The 15,098-nt window shown below is 33.9% G+C and overlaps 2 protein-coding genes across 2 annotated transcripts; one reads left to right on the top strand and one right to left on the bottom strand.

Annotated features, from left to right (window-relative positions):
* Window positions 1,861-4,503, bottom strand: LOC107637165. The gene is made up of 4 exons (XM_016340607.1): window positions 3,823-4,503; window positions 2,853-3,444; window positions 2,139-2,704; window positions 1,861-2,046 (listed from the first exon to the last, which is right to left on the bottom strand). Exons 1-4 carry the CDS (start codon window positions 4,501-4,503, stop codon window positions 1,861-1,863), a joined length of 2,025 nt encoding a protein of 674 aa, XP_016196093.1.
* On the top strand, window positions 6,786-8,504 carry LOC110271611. The gene is made up of 4 exons (XM_021122615.1): window positions 6,786-7,194; window positions 7,407-7,485; window positions 8,289-8,302; window positions 8,435-8,504. The coding sequence occupies exons 1-4, from the start codon at window positions 7,016-7,018 to the stop codon at window positions 8,502-8,504; spliced, it is 342 nt and encodes a 113-aa protein (XP_020978274.1). The 5' UTR covers window positions 6,786-7,015.

Below are 15,098 nucleotides of genomic sequence, written 5' to 3'. Positions count from 1 at the left end.
TGTAAAAAATAAATTTGATTTAACAGGATAAGATTAGGTAATTTAAAAATTTTAAACTTTGAAAATGAATGATTTTATGTTAAAGATAAAAATTTTAATTCATAGATAAATATTAATCAATCTATTTCTCATATACAATTTTTTGTATATAATGATTTTACATAAATATAAAAAATAACAATTAATAACTTAATAAAATAATATATAAAATATACGTTATTTAAAAAAACTCCTAAAAAGCAAATAAAATTTATTATTTATATATAAACTTTTATGTGTATATTATATTGAATAACAAACTAAAAAAAAAACAAGATTATGGGACAAGCCGCGCGAAGCGCGGGGAACACACTAGTATATAATAAACAACTAGTGCATGTCTAGGTGATCGACAAGTGTCATGGCCATTTAAATGACACATGTCTCAGCAAGTAAAATTACATTATCAACTAACAAAGTAAAATGTAAACATTAAAAATAAAAGGGTAAAATAGGAATTGTAGCTGTCAAAATAATAGCTTTAAAAGAATATGTTTGACAAAAAAAAAAAAGTTAATCCGTCAGACAAAGTAGTAGAAACTTCGAGTTAAACACCAAAGTGGTCCTTGAGATTCACGAAATGCACCGATTTAGTCTCTGACTTCCCGATTGCACTAATTTAGTCCTCCAGATTGGAAAAAATGCATCAAGGTGGTCCCCCGCATATTTTCCGGTCAGATTCCTTACCGCCGGGACTGACGTGGCGAATGAGTGCCACGCTGGAGTGTCCAACGGTTGGATGATGTGGCAAATGAAACTTGATGCACCAATTTTATCCCTGATTCCTTTTTTAAACCCTAACTCAGAAATGGCGCAGCACATCTTCGTCTTCTTCTCTTCTTCGTCTTTTTCTTCTTTGTCTTCTTATTCTTCTTCTTCTTCTTCTTCTTCTTCCCTGTTCATTCTCGTACCCATTGCTTTGCTGGTTGGAGGATGGTTGGACGTGCAGATGAAGGAGAGGGAAGTTCTCTGCGATCAAGCACAAGGAGGCCAAGTCAGAGTAGAGGCACGCGAGTACCAGAGCGGTGCGGGTGTGGGAAACGTCCTGTGCTCCGATGGTCTGGAACGGAAACCCACCCAAATAAGTCCTTCTTTGGATGCCCGAATTACAACGTGAGTGTTTCATGAAGATTTGTTGCTGACTAATTTGATGGTAACAATTAAATTTCATGTTCACAGAGTAGTGGAAGAAAATGGTGTGGCTTCTTTCGATGGGCAGACATTGGAGAAGATGATAAAGGAAATTTGGAAGACACTGCTGCATACAACAATGAAGAAGTGAGCGTCAGTCTTGCTTTGAGGATTGGCAATTTGGAAGCTGAGTTAAGGACCCAGAAATATATGATACAAATGTTAGGATTGCTGTTTTTTTCTATCTTAGTTGTTGTTTTAGTTGTGATGTTAAAAATGTAAGAACTTGTTTTACCTGTGATGAGAAAAGTGTAAGAACTGTGTTTAAAAGCATCTGTTAATGAATGTATGGGAACTGTTTAACTTATTGGAGTGTTATTTGTAGATAGATTTTACAAAAATAGAAACCAAACTGAATGAACAGAAGATGTAAATTGATAATAGTAGTTGTAGATTATAAACAAGACATTGTCAATGTTACATAGTTGCAGTTGTCCACATAAGGATAAACAGACTGAAACAGCTACCAAAAAGCACAATCTCTGTTAAATTATCTACTATCAGAAAATCAAAATAAACCATACAGTCTACATAAGAGCCATTCCCTTAGAGAAATAACAAAAAATCCAAAATATCAACCAATGCCCAAATCCCATATATATTGTTAAAGCAGCTGCTACAACATCCCAATCAAGGGTTTTTCTTCCTTGGTGCCTTGAACTGTGGTGTTGGAACCATCTTCATGAACCTTGCCAACCTTGAAGATGTGGCTGCACTTGCTCCTTGCATGGGATCGACAGAAGTACTTACTGGTTGTGGTGTGGTCTTCCGTTTAGTTGGCAACTTAGGTGGCCTTGTTGGTGGTGGTGGTGGTGCCTGCTTGAAGTGTAATAAGTTATATGAGTTACTGTGAAAATGGGAGTTAAATATAGGATTATAAACAACAAATCATTTGGGACCTTTTATACCTCATCTTGTGTTCCACCATAGCTTGGTTGGGATAATTCAACCTCTTCAGCTTGCGGTCCAGACACTGGGGGTGGAATGTCAGCTGCCGGTGTTGCCGGATTGGTACTGTTGCTTGCTTCAGGTGCTGGTGTACTCCCAGTAGCAGTAGCTTTGGCCTTTGAAGCTGCCACAGCTGCTGCTGCAGCCGCAAGAGCAGTAGCAAGCTCATCAGCTCTCTTCTGTTTGCATCCCCTCTTGGTGTGGCCCTTTACACCACAATATGTGCATGTGAATGGCTTGAGCTGTCTCTTTAGGGTAACAGTCTGCTTAGCTTTCTTGTTTACACTAGGACCCTCATCAGCGTCCTTTCTTCTTTTGGTTGTGAGCTTTCCTGGTTTCCGTTTGATGTTAGGAGCCTGGGGCTTACTATATGCTGATTTTTCCCACATGGATTGACCCGGAAGAGGATTGATATAATGTTCGTAGGTCTTCGCGTATGAATCCATTGTGACCAAGGGGTGGCAGAAATCCTCTGGTCTCTTGTTCACCCGTGCAAGAGCAGCACAAGCATGGACACAGGGAATGCCTACAGCAGATCAAACAGAACGCAAGACAAGTCCAGATCATGTTAGTTAACAGTTCAGGTAAAAATTACACTAAAATGAATCTAATGATAATGCAAATGAAGATAAATAGAAAGAAACAGAATTAGATGTAAATATAACAAAAATTACCTGTTAACATCCAGAATTGGCAGGTGCAAAGTCTTTTGCCTAGATCGACAACCATGTTTGTTGGTTGTCCATGGACCTCAAACTTCTCATAGGCTTCATCCCCAGTCCATATAGGTACCCAGTTCTTTGACTCTTTCCTTACCTTTTCTAACCGGCTCTGAATAACTGGAGGAAGTTTTCCGATGTGGTTGTTCAACTTTATCTTGTTCTTTGCAATGGACCTCATAACGAACATCCTTACCTCTTCAAGCAGTGTGATGATTGGCTTGCTCCTAGCCTCCTTGATCCTTGCATTGAATACCTCACAGGCGTTATTGCATATATTATCCAACTTTGGCCTGTGGCTAAATTGAGACTTCGTCCATGAATGCCTAGGCCACTTGTTAAGGTATGTCCATGCTTCTTCACTGACTCTTTTGATCTTTTCCATGTTGCCAATAAAATCTTGAAAGGTGGTTGACCTTGCAGCATCCCAAAGGAGTCTCCGCAGCTCAAGATCCTTCCACTGTTTGTTAAAGTTACGCCACAGGTGCCATACACAGAAACGATGGTGGACCTGTGGCATGACCTCTTCCACAGCCGAAATCAACCCCTGCAATTGATGGAAAGATATAGCAGACACCAAACAATAACCAATACCCAATCAGCCTAACTAATCAATAACCAACCACCCTAAATAATCAATAACCAATCAGCTTAAATAATCAGTAACCAATCACCCTAAATAATCAATAACCAATCAGCTTAAATAATCAGTAACCAATCACCCTAAATAATCAATAACCAATCAGCCTAACTAAGCAAACCACATAACAAATCAAACTACTTAATTAAACAAATACCCTGAATTTTCACACATACTACAAGTGATTTCAGCAACTTGCAATTATCCATACCAAATAAAACATAGAATCAAATAGTTTATACAATGAACTAATATACATTTTGCTTCCAATATAAACTGGCTAACCTTCTGCATATCAGAAATGAAACACCACCCGTTAGCCTTATAGTCTCCTAAGTCTTCGTGGAGTAACTCCAAAAACCATTTCCAGTTCTCCTTATTTTCAATGTTGACTATAGCCCAAGCAACCACATAAATGTGGTGATTTGCATCTTGTGCGACAGCTGATAATATCTGTCCCCCAATCTGCGTCTTCAGAAATGCACCATCGAGACCGATTAAAGGTCGACAACCAGCTTTAAACCCGTTCTTGCAACCACTCAGGCAGATATACATTTTATCAAACATTACTTGGCCGTCAGGCAGTGGAGTAACCCCAATCTTTACAGTGGATCCCGGATTGGTCTTTAGCAGCGTTTCAGCATAATCCCTTAACAAGGCATACTGTGCCTTTTCATCCCCGTAGACAATATTTCTTGCATCAGCCAAGGCTCGGGCTAATGAATTCCTATGCAGTATGAGATCACACTTAGACCTGAAGTATGTTGCAGCCTCACATTGCTTGAAGTTGGGGTACTTTCTAACCTTCTTGACCAACTTACTTGCCAGCCATGCTCTGTTTGCAGCCCTATTAGAATTCTCTCTCGGACATGTATGATCGTCATAAAAGGTCTTAATTTGCCAACAAGTGTCCTCATGATCCCTTGAGGCATAAACAACCCAGCAGCACTCTTCCACCTGGCACATTGCCCTACACCTCACATTGTCATTCTATACAAACTTAATCCTTCTACCCTCCTGAATGGTAAACTCTCGCACAGCATCCCTAAAGTCTTGTTTAGTATTAAACTTCATTCCCACTTGCAGTTGCAACTCACCAAATCTCTGTCCCTCCTGGAAGATTGGAAATTCATCCGATTCTCCATCAGATTCCAATTCATCTTCAGAATTAGGAGGAGTCTTCATCTCCTCCGAGTGCCAAGAGTTGGCACCATCAGACTCTGCACCCGGGTCAAGAGCATCATACATAAATCCCCCTCCTGGACTTCCTAAAAAACCAAGGTCCACCTCTACATCAGATAACTCTGCCACAATTGCATCATCATCTTGCATAATAGTGTCTTTATACATCTTTTCCTTTCATTTGGCCATGGCTGAGGCCTTCTGAACCTTCTTGACCTCTTTCCTAATTGGTGGTTTAACCAATTCATCATCACTACTAGAGCTGGCCTCCTGCACAGGGACATAAGAGTCATCCTCTGAACTCCCTTCATCACTGCTGGATCTGTTTCCAGTTAAATCCACATGAAAAGTTTGCTTCCCTTTGTTAGCACTCCACTGTCCCCTTGCCTGAGATCTTGTGATTCTTTTAGGTGGGTTAAATTTGGGCTTGGTTTTGGAAGTAATATTGGGCTTGGGCTTTGGTTGAGTTTTCTTGGGCTTCGGGTTCTGCTTGGGTTTTGGATTCTGCTTGACAGTTGGGGTTGTATTGGGCTTTGTAGTGGGTTTTGGGTTGGATATATGATGGAGTTTGGGGTTCTCATGATCAGCCATGGACTTGGTGTCATCATGCATAGGTTTTGTGATGGGAGCGTTAGCAGGAACTGGGATTGTAGTTGGACTGTTTGGAATGGGGATTGGGGTTGGAGGATCTGGGTCAGGATCAGCTTTGTCATGTGGCATTTCATTTAAGGTATCCTCAGGGGTGTTCTTCTTGTTTAACTCACTACCAGGCTCCTCTTGTTGAATATAATCCAGACATAGCACATCTTCTTTCCCCTCCAACAGTTCAGGTGTCGAAACTCCATGTTCGAAATAAACATCGACTACGCCATCATTCCTCTGTGCATGGAAGCACATCTCCCTTAATTCATCATCAGTGGTCAGAGCTCTCAATCCAACCTCCAAGCTCCTCTCCGGAACCAGCCACCAACACTCAACTACCTTGTCATATCCCAACTCCTTGAAATAGTTCCTGATGAAGAAGACATCAAGTGTATCCTCATCTAAATCACCTAAGCAAGCTCTATTATCAGGTGAGTAAACCAACTTTCCATCACCATTCTTCTTAAACGTTCCACCATGATGGAACATTATATCCAGCAACTTCTCCATCTGTATCGGAAAAAAAATATACAACATTTTTAATAAAATATAGAATCCGCAATCAACAACAGAGAGGAATTCCAAAATCCCTAACTAACAACTACTTCAGTCATTATGCCATTATAGAAATGCCCATATTTTCGGTTTGAAAACAGAGCATTCCGATTACCCCTACCCGCACCACCCAATGCAAAAACCCTATCCACTATCATAGCATCCATGGTTTCCAATCAATCTACACCAAATTCCCAAGTAAAATCCATAATGAACGATACCTTACCACTACGTAGAACAGAAAAATACTATGTAATATTCTGCATGCCTACCTCTGTCACAGGGGATTCCACGCAAAATCTTTGCTCCTTCCTTCACCGATCTTCAGCCAACGATGAAGAGGTTCCACTGAACTCCAGAACTCCAAATTGTTTCACTTCGAAAAGTCACGCCAGGAGTCTAGGATGCCAGGGTTTGATGCTTTCAGTTCGCAGGAGATGAAGAAGACGAAGTGATCTTTGAATATTGGGGGAGGGGGTTTGAAAGTTTTGTAGATGCTGAGTTGAAACGGTGTCGTCTGTTAATGGGTTTAGCGCCAAAACCCAAAACGACGTTGTTTTCTTTCATCCAGCGTGGCACTCATTCGCCACGTCAGTCCCGGCGGTAAGGAATCTGACCGGAAAATATGCGGGGGACCACCTTGATGCATTTTTTCCAATCTGGAGGACTAAATTAGTGCAATCGGGAAGTCAGGGACTAAATCGGTGCATTTCGTGAATCTCAGGGACCACTTTGGTGTTTAACTCTAGAAACTTCAAAGCATATAAGATTGAGAAGAAGTTTTTGGCTATGAGCGGGTTCTTTCTCTTTTTGGGGTTAAAGTTCAAATTTCAAACACAATTTGAATGAGCATTCCAAATCAGAACTATTCTTTTATTCTTGATTTTTTGTTTCTCTCTTGCTTCTTTCTTTCGATCTGGGCGCTCTCTCTCTCTCTCTCAAAAGAAAAAAGAAGGAGCTCACCGGTGATGGAAACAGTAACTGGCATAGAAGATAGAGAATGGGCGAGCTCAGTGCTGTGGGTTAGCAGAGCGTCTGTCGAAGAAAAAAGAAGACGACGAAAAAGAGGCTCCGAATCTGTTTCCGGCAAGTAGCAAAGATGGAGAACAATAAATTAGAGGTGGCGGTGGCCGTTGATGCAGCTGCAAGGAGAAAGAATAGTGGCACGGTGAGCGGTGTTACTTCCATCAGAGAAGAAGGAGCAGTTGGCAACAAGTTGACGACTTCAGTCAAAAGAATGGAGAGCTCCGAGATCCTGTCGTCGGTGGTGTGGCAGAGGTAATTTTTCTTCTTTAAAAGCATAAATTTATTTTCTTTTTTTTTTAAATTACAGAAAATGCCATTAGGGTTCGGGATGCACAAAGGAAACGCCGGAGCTCCGGTGCAATGTTTAGAAAAGCGTTTCGGTACTGTAATTTTGCGGTGTGGTATTATTAGTATTTTATTAGAATGTTTACATAAGTAATTTGAAAACTTGATTCTTTTTTAAGGAACAACTTCCCTGACAAAGCTCAAGGTGTGAAATTTGCTGGCAAGGTGCTCCGGCTGAAGCTGCGACGGGCCAAAACGGTATGAGTGATGCTTCTGCCTTAATTGCTATTTTTTTACCTTTCTTTTATTTATATTATATCATTTTTGTCTCTTCTTTAATTTGTTAAGTTTAATTTTTGGATGGCAAACATTAATATTTAACTAAGTTTATATGTATTTAACTAATTTTGTTCTTCCTTTTTCTTCCATAACTTTTGTATATTTGGTTTTGAGTTTCCTTTAAAAATGAGTTTCCTTCCATATATAAATATTGAAAACTCAATGGCACATAGATAATGCAAATGGTTAAAGTCATGTATTACATGCAGTATTTTGTGAATATCCAGCAATAATACTCATAATAGTTCATAAATTCTCTGCTTTAATCTAGCTTTTCTTCTGCCATACATGCATAATGAATGCAGCCTTCCAGTTTTTCGTTTGCATTGTAATTTTTATGAACTCAGTCTATACAGTTCTATGTTTTGGTTTGTTGGCCGTTTTTTAATGATTGAACTATACTTTTGACTATTTTCTATAACTATAACAACTTGAAAATTATATAGATTTTCTTTCCCCTATTCTGAGAAGCAAACATTTTTTAGTTAACTAATTGAAACATTTTTTTGCTCTCTCTTGCCTTTTGTGTTGTTCCTCTCCCTCTAATTTAAACTTTTATGTGTATTCAATTTTCATGATTTTATTTTCAGCTTAGATAATATTGCTTAAACTGTTCACCGTTCAATTTTCACCATTACATTGATCCTTGGAGATGTAGTTGTTGTGCTACTAATAATCTCATTTTTAATTATTATATTATTTGTGCTATGCTATTCTTTCAGAAATTGCTTAAGAGGTAAGTTAGAAAAAGCAAAACATGTCCCGAGTGAGGCCAATCAAGTGGCACCCTCAGTTGAATTGGTTAGGTAAACATCTTTTGGATAAAATATTGAACATGATGTATTTTGTTTTTATTATCAAATGTCAGAGATGTGTTATTCTCTATTCTCTATGACTTGGTGTTTCGGTCTGATAATCACTTAGTACACAATTATTAGCATAATTTCACAATGATATATATGCAATGGAGGGGAGAAGAGAATAGATATAGATTACACACTAAGAATCACAGTTTTTGGGTATATATAAATGAATGATCATATCAGTTAAAGAATAGATTCATGGACCGAATTCTTTTAATGTATACAAATGATTTTTAGGGCGATTGTATAGTGGTAAATAAATCATCCGGGTCATTATATGCTTTTAAGATCTTTGAAAACACACTTTATATTAAAGATATTTAACTACAGATTATATATTAATTATTAAAGTGATTTCTTTTGGAAGCCATGGCTCGGCCATGTGATCTTATTTTATAAGATTTGATGGTGCTATAGTTTCGGTAAAGGATGTATGTTATGGAAATTAAATTATATTAATGTCCCGATCATAATGCTTTGTTAGAGCTTGATCCGGTGACTTTTGGCTCATAATAGATATCTGTGTAAGATTAGGAAAGGAATATTTGGATACTCACATCTAGATGTGTTTCTGACTTATATGTGATTTGGAGTTGGCTTAATTACTTTTGATATAACGCATATTGGTGTAAAGCTGAACCCAGAAGAGAAAAAGTAAATGAATGATGTTTTCATAGGTAGAATATTCAATTCATCATCATGAATAAGTTTATGCTTCAAACGGCAAATGCTTCCAATTTTATATTAGGGACCATATATGGTTAATGGTTTAGTTGCCAATAGCACCATTGCCACTTATATGTTGTCTCACTTTGAATTTCAACATGTATTCATGTAGCACTGACGGTTGTTTTAATCGATAAACATGTTAATCTCTTCCTACAAATATTGTTTTTCATTCTGCGTCTCAAATTGACTTGCCCAAGGATTATTTCTTGCGAAGTTATGAAGATGTCATGTTCATAACTTAGAAAAATAACCATTTATAATTTTGTATTGAAGTCATATGCCTTTTCTTGCTTATCTGCTTTTCAAAGAGTTGTGTGCTGATTTGTCTGTATATTATAACTCGATTTTTTCTATTTGAGGTTTATAATTTTGGCTTTAAAGATCAGATTACAACATTATTTGGATAGGGTTCATTGCTTATCGTAGATAATTCTAGGCCACAATTTCATGATTTTGGATAAGTATATGTTGCATTGTTTAAGGTGAAATCTAAAAGGGGTTTGAGTTTTGGTTGCAATTAGGATTCATTAAGTGGAATATGGTTTAAGAAGTTTCAAGTAGTTGCATATTTAGAAAATGAATGGTTTTACTTCATTTTTCGACTTTCTTTTTAAAACTAGCTCAATTTCATAGACTCTTTGTATTTGACGATCTAACCTGAAGCTTTATTCAGTTTAATCTACTTCTATTTTGTTTTCTTTTGCTTTGTTTATTTGAGTTTATTCTTTCTTTTTCTATGATTGTTTGTATGAACAGATGGAGTGTCATTTAGTTAGGGCTTTGGTGCTATTGTGAAATCATTTCAAGCTTTACTCTTTGTCGTTCATTTTTGAAGCTGCAGATACAGTTGGTTTAGGAAGTTCTCTGGCTGTTGTTGCAGAACAAAAACGGCCCCTTGGATTTTTATGTTAAAAAAAGAGAAGAAAAGAGAAAATGCTTAGTCCACAGATGGAGGCATTTGGTTTAGGCAGTGACTTGACCACTCGTTGATCGCTCGGTTGATTTTTTGCTTAATTTGCAATAAGGATAGATGTTTTGTGTGTGAATTGCTTTGGTAAGAACAATGCCTTGAGATGAAGACTACTTTGTGTTTTTTTTTGTGTTTGAATTAAGAAAATACCCGGTTGAAAGCAATCTTTTTTTATTGGGATTGTCCATGTTCCTTTAAAAGAAGAGGTTAGTTTAGTAATTTCATCTAATATCAACAACCTAGAAGAATTGGTTTTTGATAATTGGAATATGCAAAATAAATCTTTATTTGTGGTTTCTAATTGTGGAACTTAGGTAAACTTAAATAGTGAAACTCAACTCAAAATCGATTCAGTGAGTAGACATGTAAACTATAGAATTTGATTAGGAGAACTTTTTGGTATCCACTGCATCATTGTAGCTGCAAGTTATGGCTGTTTGTATACCTTTCTTAATCAGAACTAATAAATGATCCAATTTGTCCAATACTGATTTTGCAAGGAAGTGGATCTGAAGTGTGTGACTGCCAAAAACAAAATTGGCTGAAAGTAGATGACATTCAGGTTGTATCTGTTGAAGTAGATCTCAATTCTCTTCTATTTTGCTGAAAAACTTAGTTAATGCACAGTCATCTTTGACATAAAAATTCATAGACTTAAATATTAGCCTCCCAGTTATGTTTATATATTTTTTGAAAGTTTCTATAATTTTGTTTTGGCTTGCTCTTGAAAAGTTACATTTTTATTTAAGACAATAATATAAGGAAATAGAAAACAAATAGAAAAAAAAAATGGGCCTTTTTTTCTCCTACCTTTCTTATGCATGTGTCCTCCTATGTTGTCTTAATTGTGTGTTTTTACTTGAAATGGCAGTTAGTACTATTGATTTTGGGACCAAAGTTTTAGAATTTTTGACCTTGCGTGAGAATGATGATGCACCACAAATGCACCATCTATTCCTCCTAACAATCATCAGGTATGGACATTACTTTCAATTTTGTTACAATTTTTGTCTTTTAATTTATGTAATTTTGAATCATAGATCAGTATTAGTGTTATTATTATTCTCGGATTTTGAAAAATTAAGGATTTTTATTTGAAATGCATAATGATTTTCATATTATCTTTAAACCTAAAGCAAGACCTTTATTACTATTAACACCAAAAAGAACATAATGATAATTATGAGCTAAAAAATCAGGATAGTAAGTTTGGTGTTAGCTGCAATCTTATAATGTTTGGTGTTCTCTTAACTTATTTTCTTATTGTATTTAGGCTTTTAGTAAATTTTAAAATTCACTTGTTCCAATAATATTTTACTGTTTGTGTATAGCAAAGCATTGATTTAGTGTGTGTATATATATATATATGAATCCTTAACAATAAGTACTTAAGGTGCTAAGGAGATAGGTTCTTTCATATGCACTTATGTAAATGTTTTTATTTGTGTGAAGAAGACTCATTATACAGGTTCATAATAACTGTATTGCTCTCTTTTGATTATTATTTGTTTCTAGGTTCTACTCTCTTTTTATTGCTTATTTATTTAATTGTTTTCTTTACACTCTTAAAAGCTATGTAATATAAGAAGGCAAACTAGGATGTGAAGAAAATATACGTGATTTCTTTTCACTCATTAATTTAACATTTTTGCTCTAGAATATATTTGCTACTAAAATCATAATTTCTTACATGATTGTAGGCATTATTTTTCTTATATTCTTTAACATTGTTGCCTATGCATAAGATTTTGAATTTCTGCTGTACTTGATACTTGGTAGTTGTTTTATTTCAATTAAGAAAATGGTTGCTTTTTTGTTTCAAGGTTTAGACTAAACCAAAAACTACCTTTGTTTCAAGGAGTTGTGATGCATACCGGAGGTTTCAATAATGGTTACTCCTTCAAATAATTTTGCATGTTATTTGAGTTCAATATATCATTACTTCATGTTTATTTTGTTCATTTGATTGTTGTATTTTGTTAAATTTGTGATCAATACCAAAAATGAAACTCCGAACAAGAGAGCTGTTGAGTGATTATAATTAACTCTATCAGGAGTACCAAGAGGTGCAAATAAAGAAAAAGGTGCAATTTAGTGGGAATGTAAAATAAGGTGGAATTGTGATTAAGTGTCTAGCTATATGCTACTTGAGTTTGTAATATTTGTAAAAATATTAGTATAATACTAATAGAATAGAGAGTCAAAGAGAGATTATATATATATATATTTTTATATAAAATTTACTTGCATTCAATGAATAACTGTAAATAGTAACATATTTGGGTTCCAGTTGAAATATAAATTTATTTTAATAAAGTAATATAATAGATAACCAAAAAATATTATATTTTTTTATAAAATTTATTTGCATTCAATGAATAGTTATAGATACTAACATATTTGGATCTCGGTTGAAATATAAATTTATTTTTTTATTTAGAATTAAATATAAAACATAAACTACTATTGAATGAGTACAATCTGTACATAATAGAGGTAGTATTCTAAACTATAGAAGAACAATATTATTTAGTTACGAATGTAAACCCTAAGATGCTTTATTGGCCTTTAAAAGTTTATTTAACTAATATTTTATTTATTTTATTTTTTTAATTTATTTTGATATTGCATCTTAAAACTAGAAAGATCTAAGTGTCTTGGAAATGTGATTTGATGATTTTTTGTATAGCAATTGTAAAATTTTAATAATTAAAATAAAATAATACATAGAAAGGTTAATATGTATTTTTTTTTGTTATAAAAAAATTAAATGTGAGTATATGATTAGTCTCTTATATAATTTGAGTATATAATTTTTTTTGTGAATTCTATTGAATAGGTAGAGAGATTCAAGAGACATGTAAAGAATGGATCATAACAAAATTTTTTATTTTTTATTAACTCATTATTTTTTATAATTATTATTTTTTGTTGATGATAGTGGTGTATATTATTACTAATTTTTTAAGGAATATTTGTCTTTTTATTTTTAGGTATTGTATAACTTTTTTTTATGGAAGAATTAAAATAAATAAAACAGTCTGTTATCATGGAAAATAATAATTCAATTATTTTACAATATAAATCAAATATGATTTTTGAGATTGTATCTTTGTCTCTAAACTTATTTAATTTATTCGGTGAGCTTAATTCTCTTAAAAAACATACGTAAGAATTTAAAATGATCATATATATGATAAAAAAATTTATGTTACACTCATTTTTTACTATTTAATTTTTTTATTTTGATATTTAGAGTAGAATAAAGTCAAAATTATCATTACCTAGTATCAAATATTCATATACATAAAACTACAAATTGTTGTTTATTTACAACTATAATTTACAAAAGTTGTTTCTGTGTTAGTAAAAAATTGATATATTCTAATTTTACACTTTACCTGTATACGTCAAAATTTAATATAAGACTCAACTGACAAGAGATTTATGTAATTATATAAATAGTGAGATATATTAAACATAATTTTTTGTCTTTTATTTAACGTGTTTTGAATTTAATTGTAAACAAATTTTTAGAATTTTGAAAATTTTGTAGATGATATTATAGTATAGATAAATTTAATATTTTTTTAAAAAAAAATGACATTTATCTTTGTATACTTCATAAAAAAGTTATATGATTAATAGATTTTAACTAAATATATATAAAGCACTAATAAAACAGGAACCAAAAATATATTTATATTTTTTACATTAATTCTAATAATTTTATATAAGGAAAAAGATATTACTTTCGTAGTTTTATAAATAAATTTGTTGATTTGGATGATAAAATTATCTATTATTTTTCGATAAAATTAAGTTAGTTCAAATATAAATTAGTTGTTACAATTTGCTATTTTTTTAAAACTTGATACAATAAAATATTACATAAAATTCGTTTTTTTAAAAAAATACATTACATAAGAGTTTTTTAAAATAATTTGTTAAATTGAAATTAAAATACTATTTTTTTATTTAGTAGATTTTTTAAAATTATGAGTACTAAAAATATGTCTTTACTCTTTACAAATACATACACTTAAATGTTATATATTTGGTAAAACAACCCGCGCTGTCATTTACCTAGTTCCAGCAATTTCCTAAAACCCCAGACATAAACCTCCCAAGTCACCGAATTTTTAATCTCAAAAATTTTTAAATTAAATGAAATTGCTTCCATTTTGTATGTTGGATACGCATCAAAATGGGAACTTGATGAGAGAGACACCGGACAAGCAAACGGTGACAGCGCCTCTTTCAGAGGTGAACTTGTTGGAGATATCAGCGACGTATTTGGCCAGAGACACCGCAAGCTCCTCTTCTTCGAAGACCTCCACAACCATATTGCTCTTCTGGGTCTCCGCCATCGACGATTTCAGAGGTGAAAAAGGCCAACTTTTGTGTTTTGGAGTAACCCAAGAGAGAGAAAGCTCAGGGAAGAATGGGGTCGAGAGAATCTAAGCGAAAAAGAAGTTGGTGGAAGTGGAACATGAAGTGGGGTTGGGTTGGTGAGAGGAGCGAAAAGGGGTTTGAATCATTTTGGGGAAAAAACAAAAAATACAGAGAAGTTACGAAAATTTACATTTTAGATAGATTATTTCTTAAAAAGAATAATTTTATTGATATTTTTTTAAAACTAATTTATATAAAATGTAAATTCTCATAGATTTATTTAGGATAATTTGGTAAAAAAAATAAAATTGATGTAGAAAAGGATGATTTTATAACGTTTTATAACGTTGGGGATGATTTTAATAACTAAAAAAGGTCGAGGACGATTTTGATTTTGACCCTAGACCTTGGGGACGAAAAAAGTACTTATCCCTAAAAATAACTATATAAACGCTTCAGCCTTCAAGATTATTCAATTAAAAATTATGTGTAACAAAATAAAAATAAAAATGTAGAAACATTGTTTACAAATTAACTATTTATAAACGTTATTAAGTTTAATTATTTATGTTTAA

This window comes from Arachis ipaensis, chromosome B04, assembly GCF_000816755.2.
Source record: "Arachis ipaensis cultivar K30076 chromosome B04, Araip1.1, whole genome shotgun sequence".
Classification (NCBI taxonomy): domain Eukaryota; kingdom Viridiplantae; phylum Streptophyta; class Magnoliopsida; order Fabales; family Fabaceae; genus Arachis; species Arachis ipaensis.
Note: the sequence above shows the minus strand (reverse complement) of the source record. Positions and strands in the feature narration are given on the sequence as shown.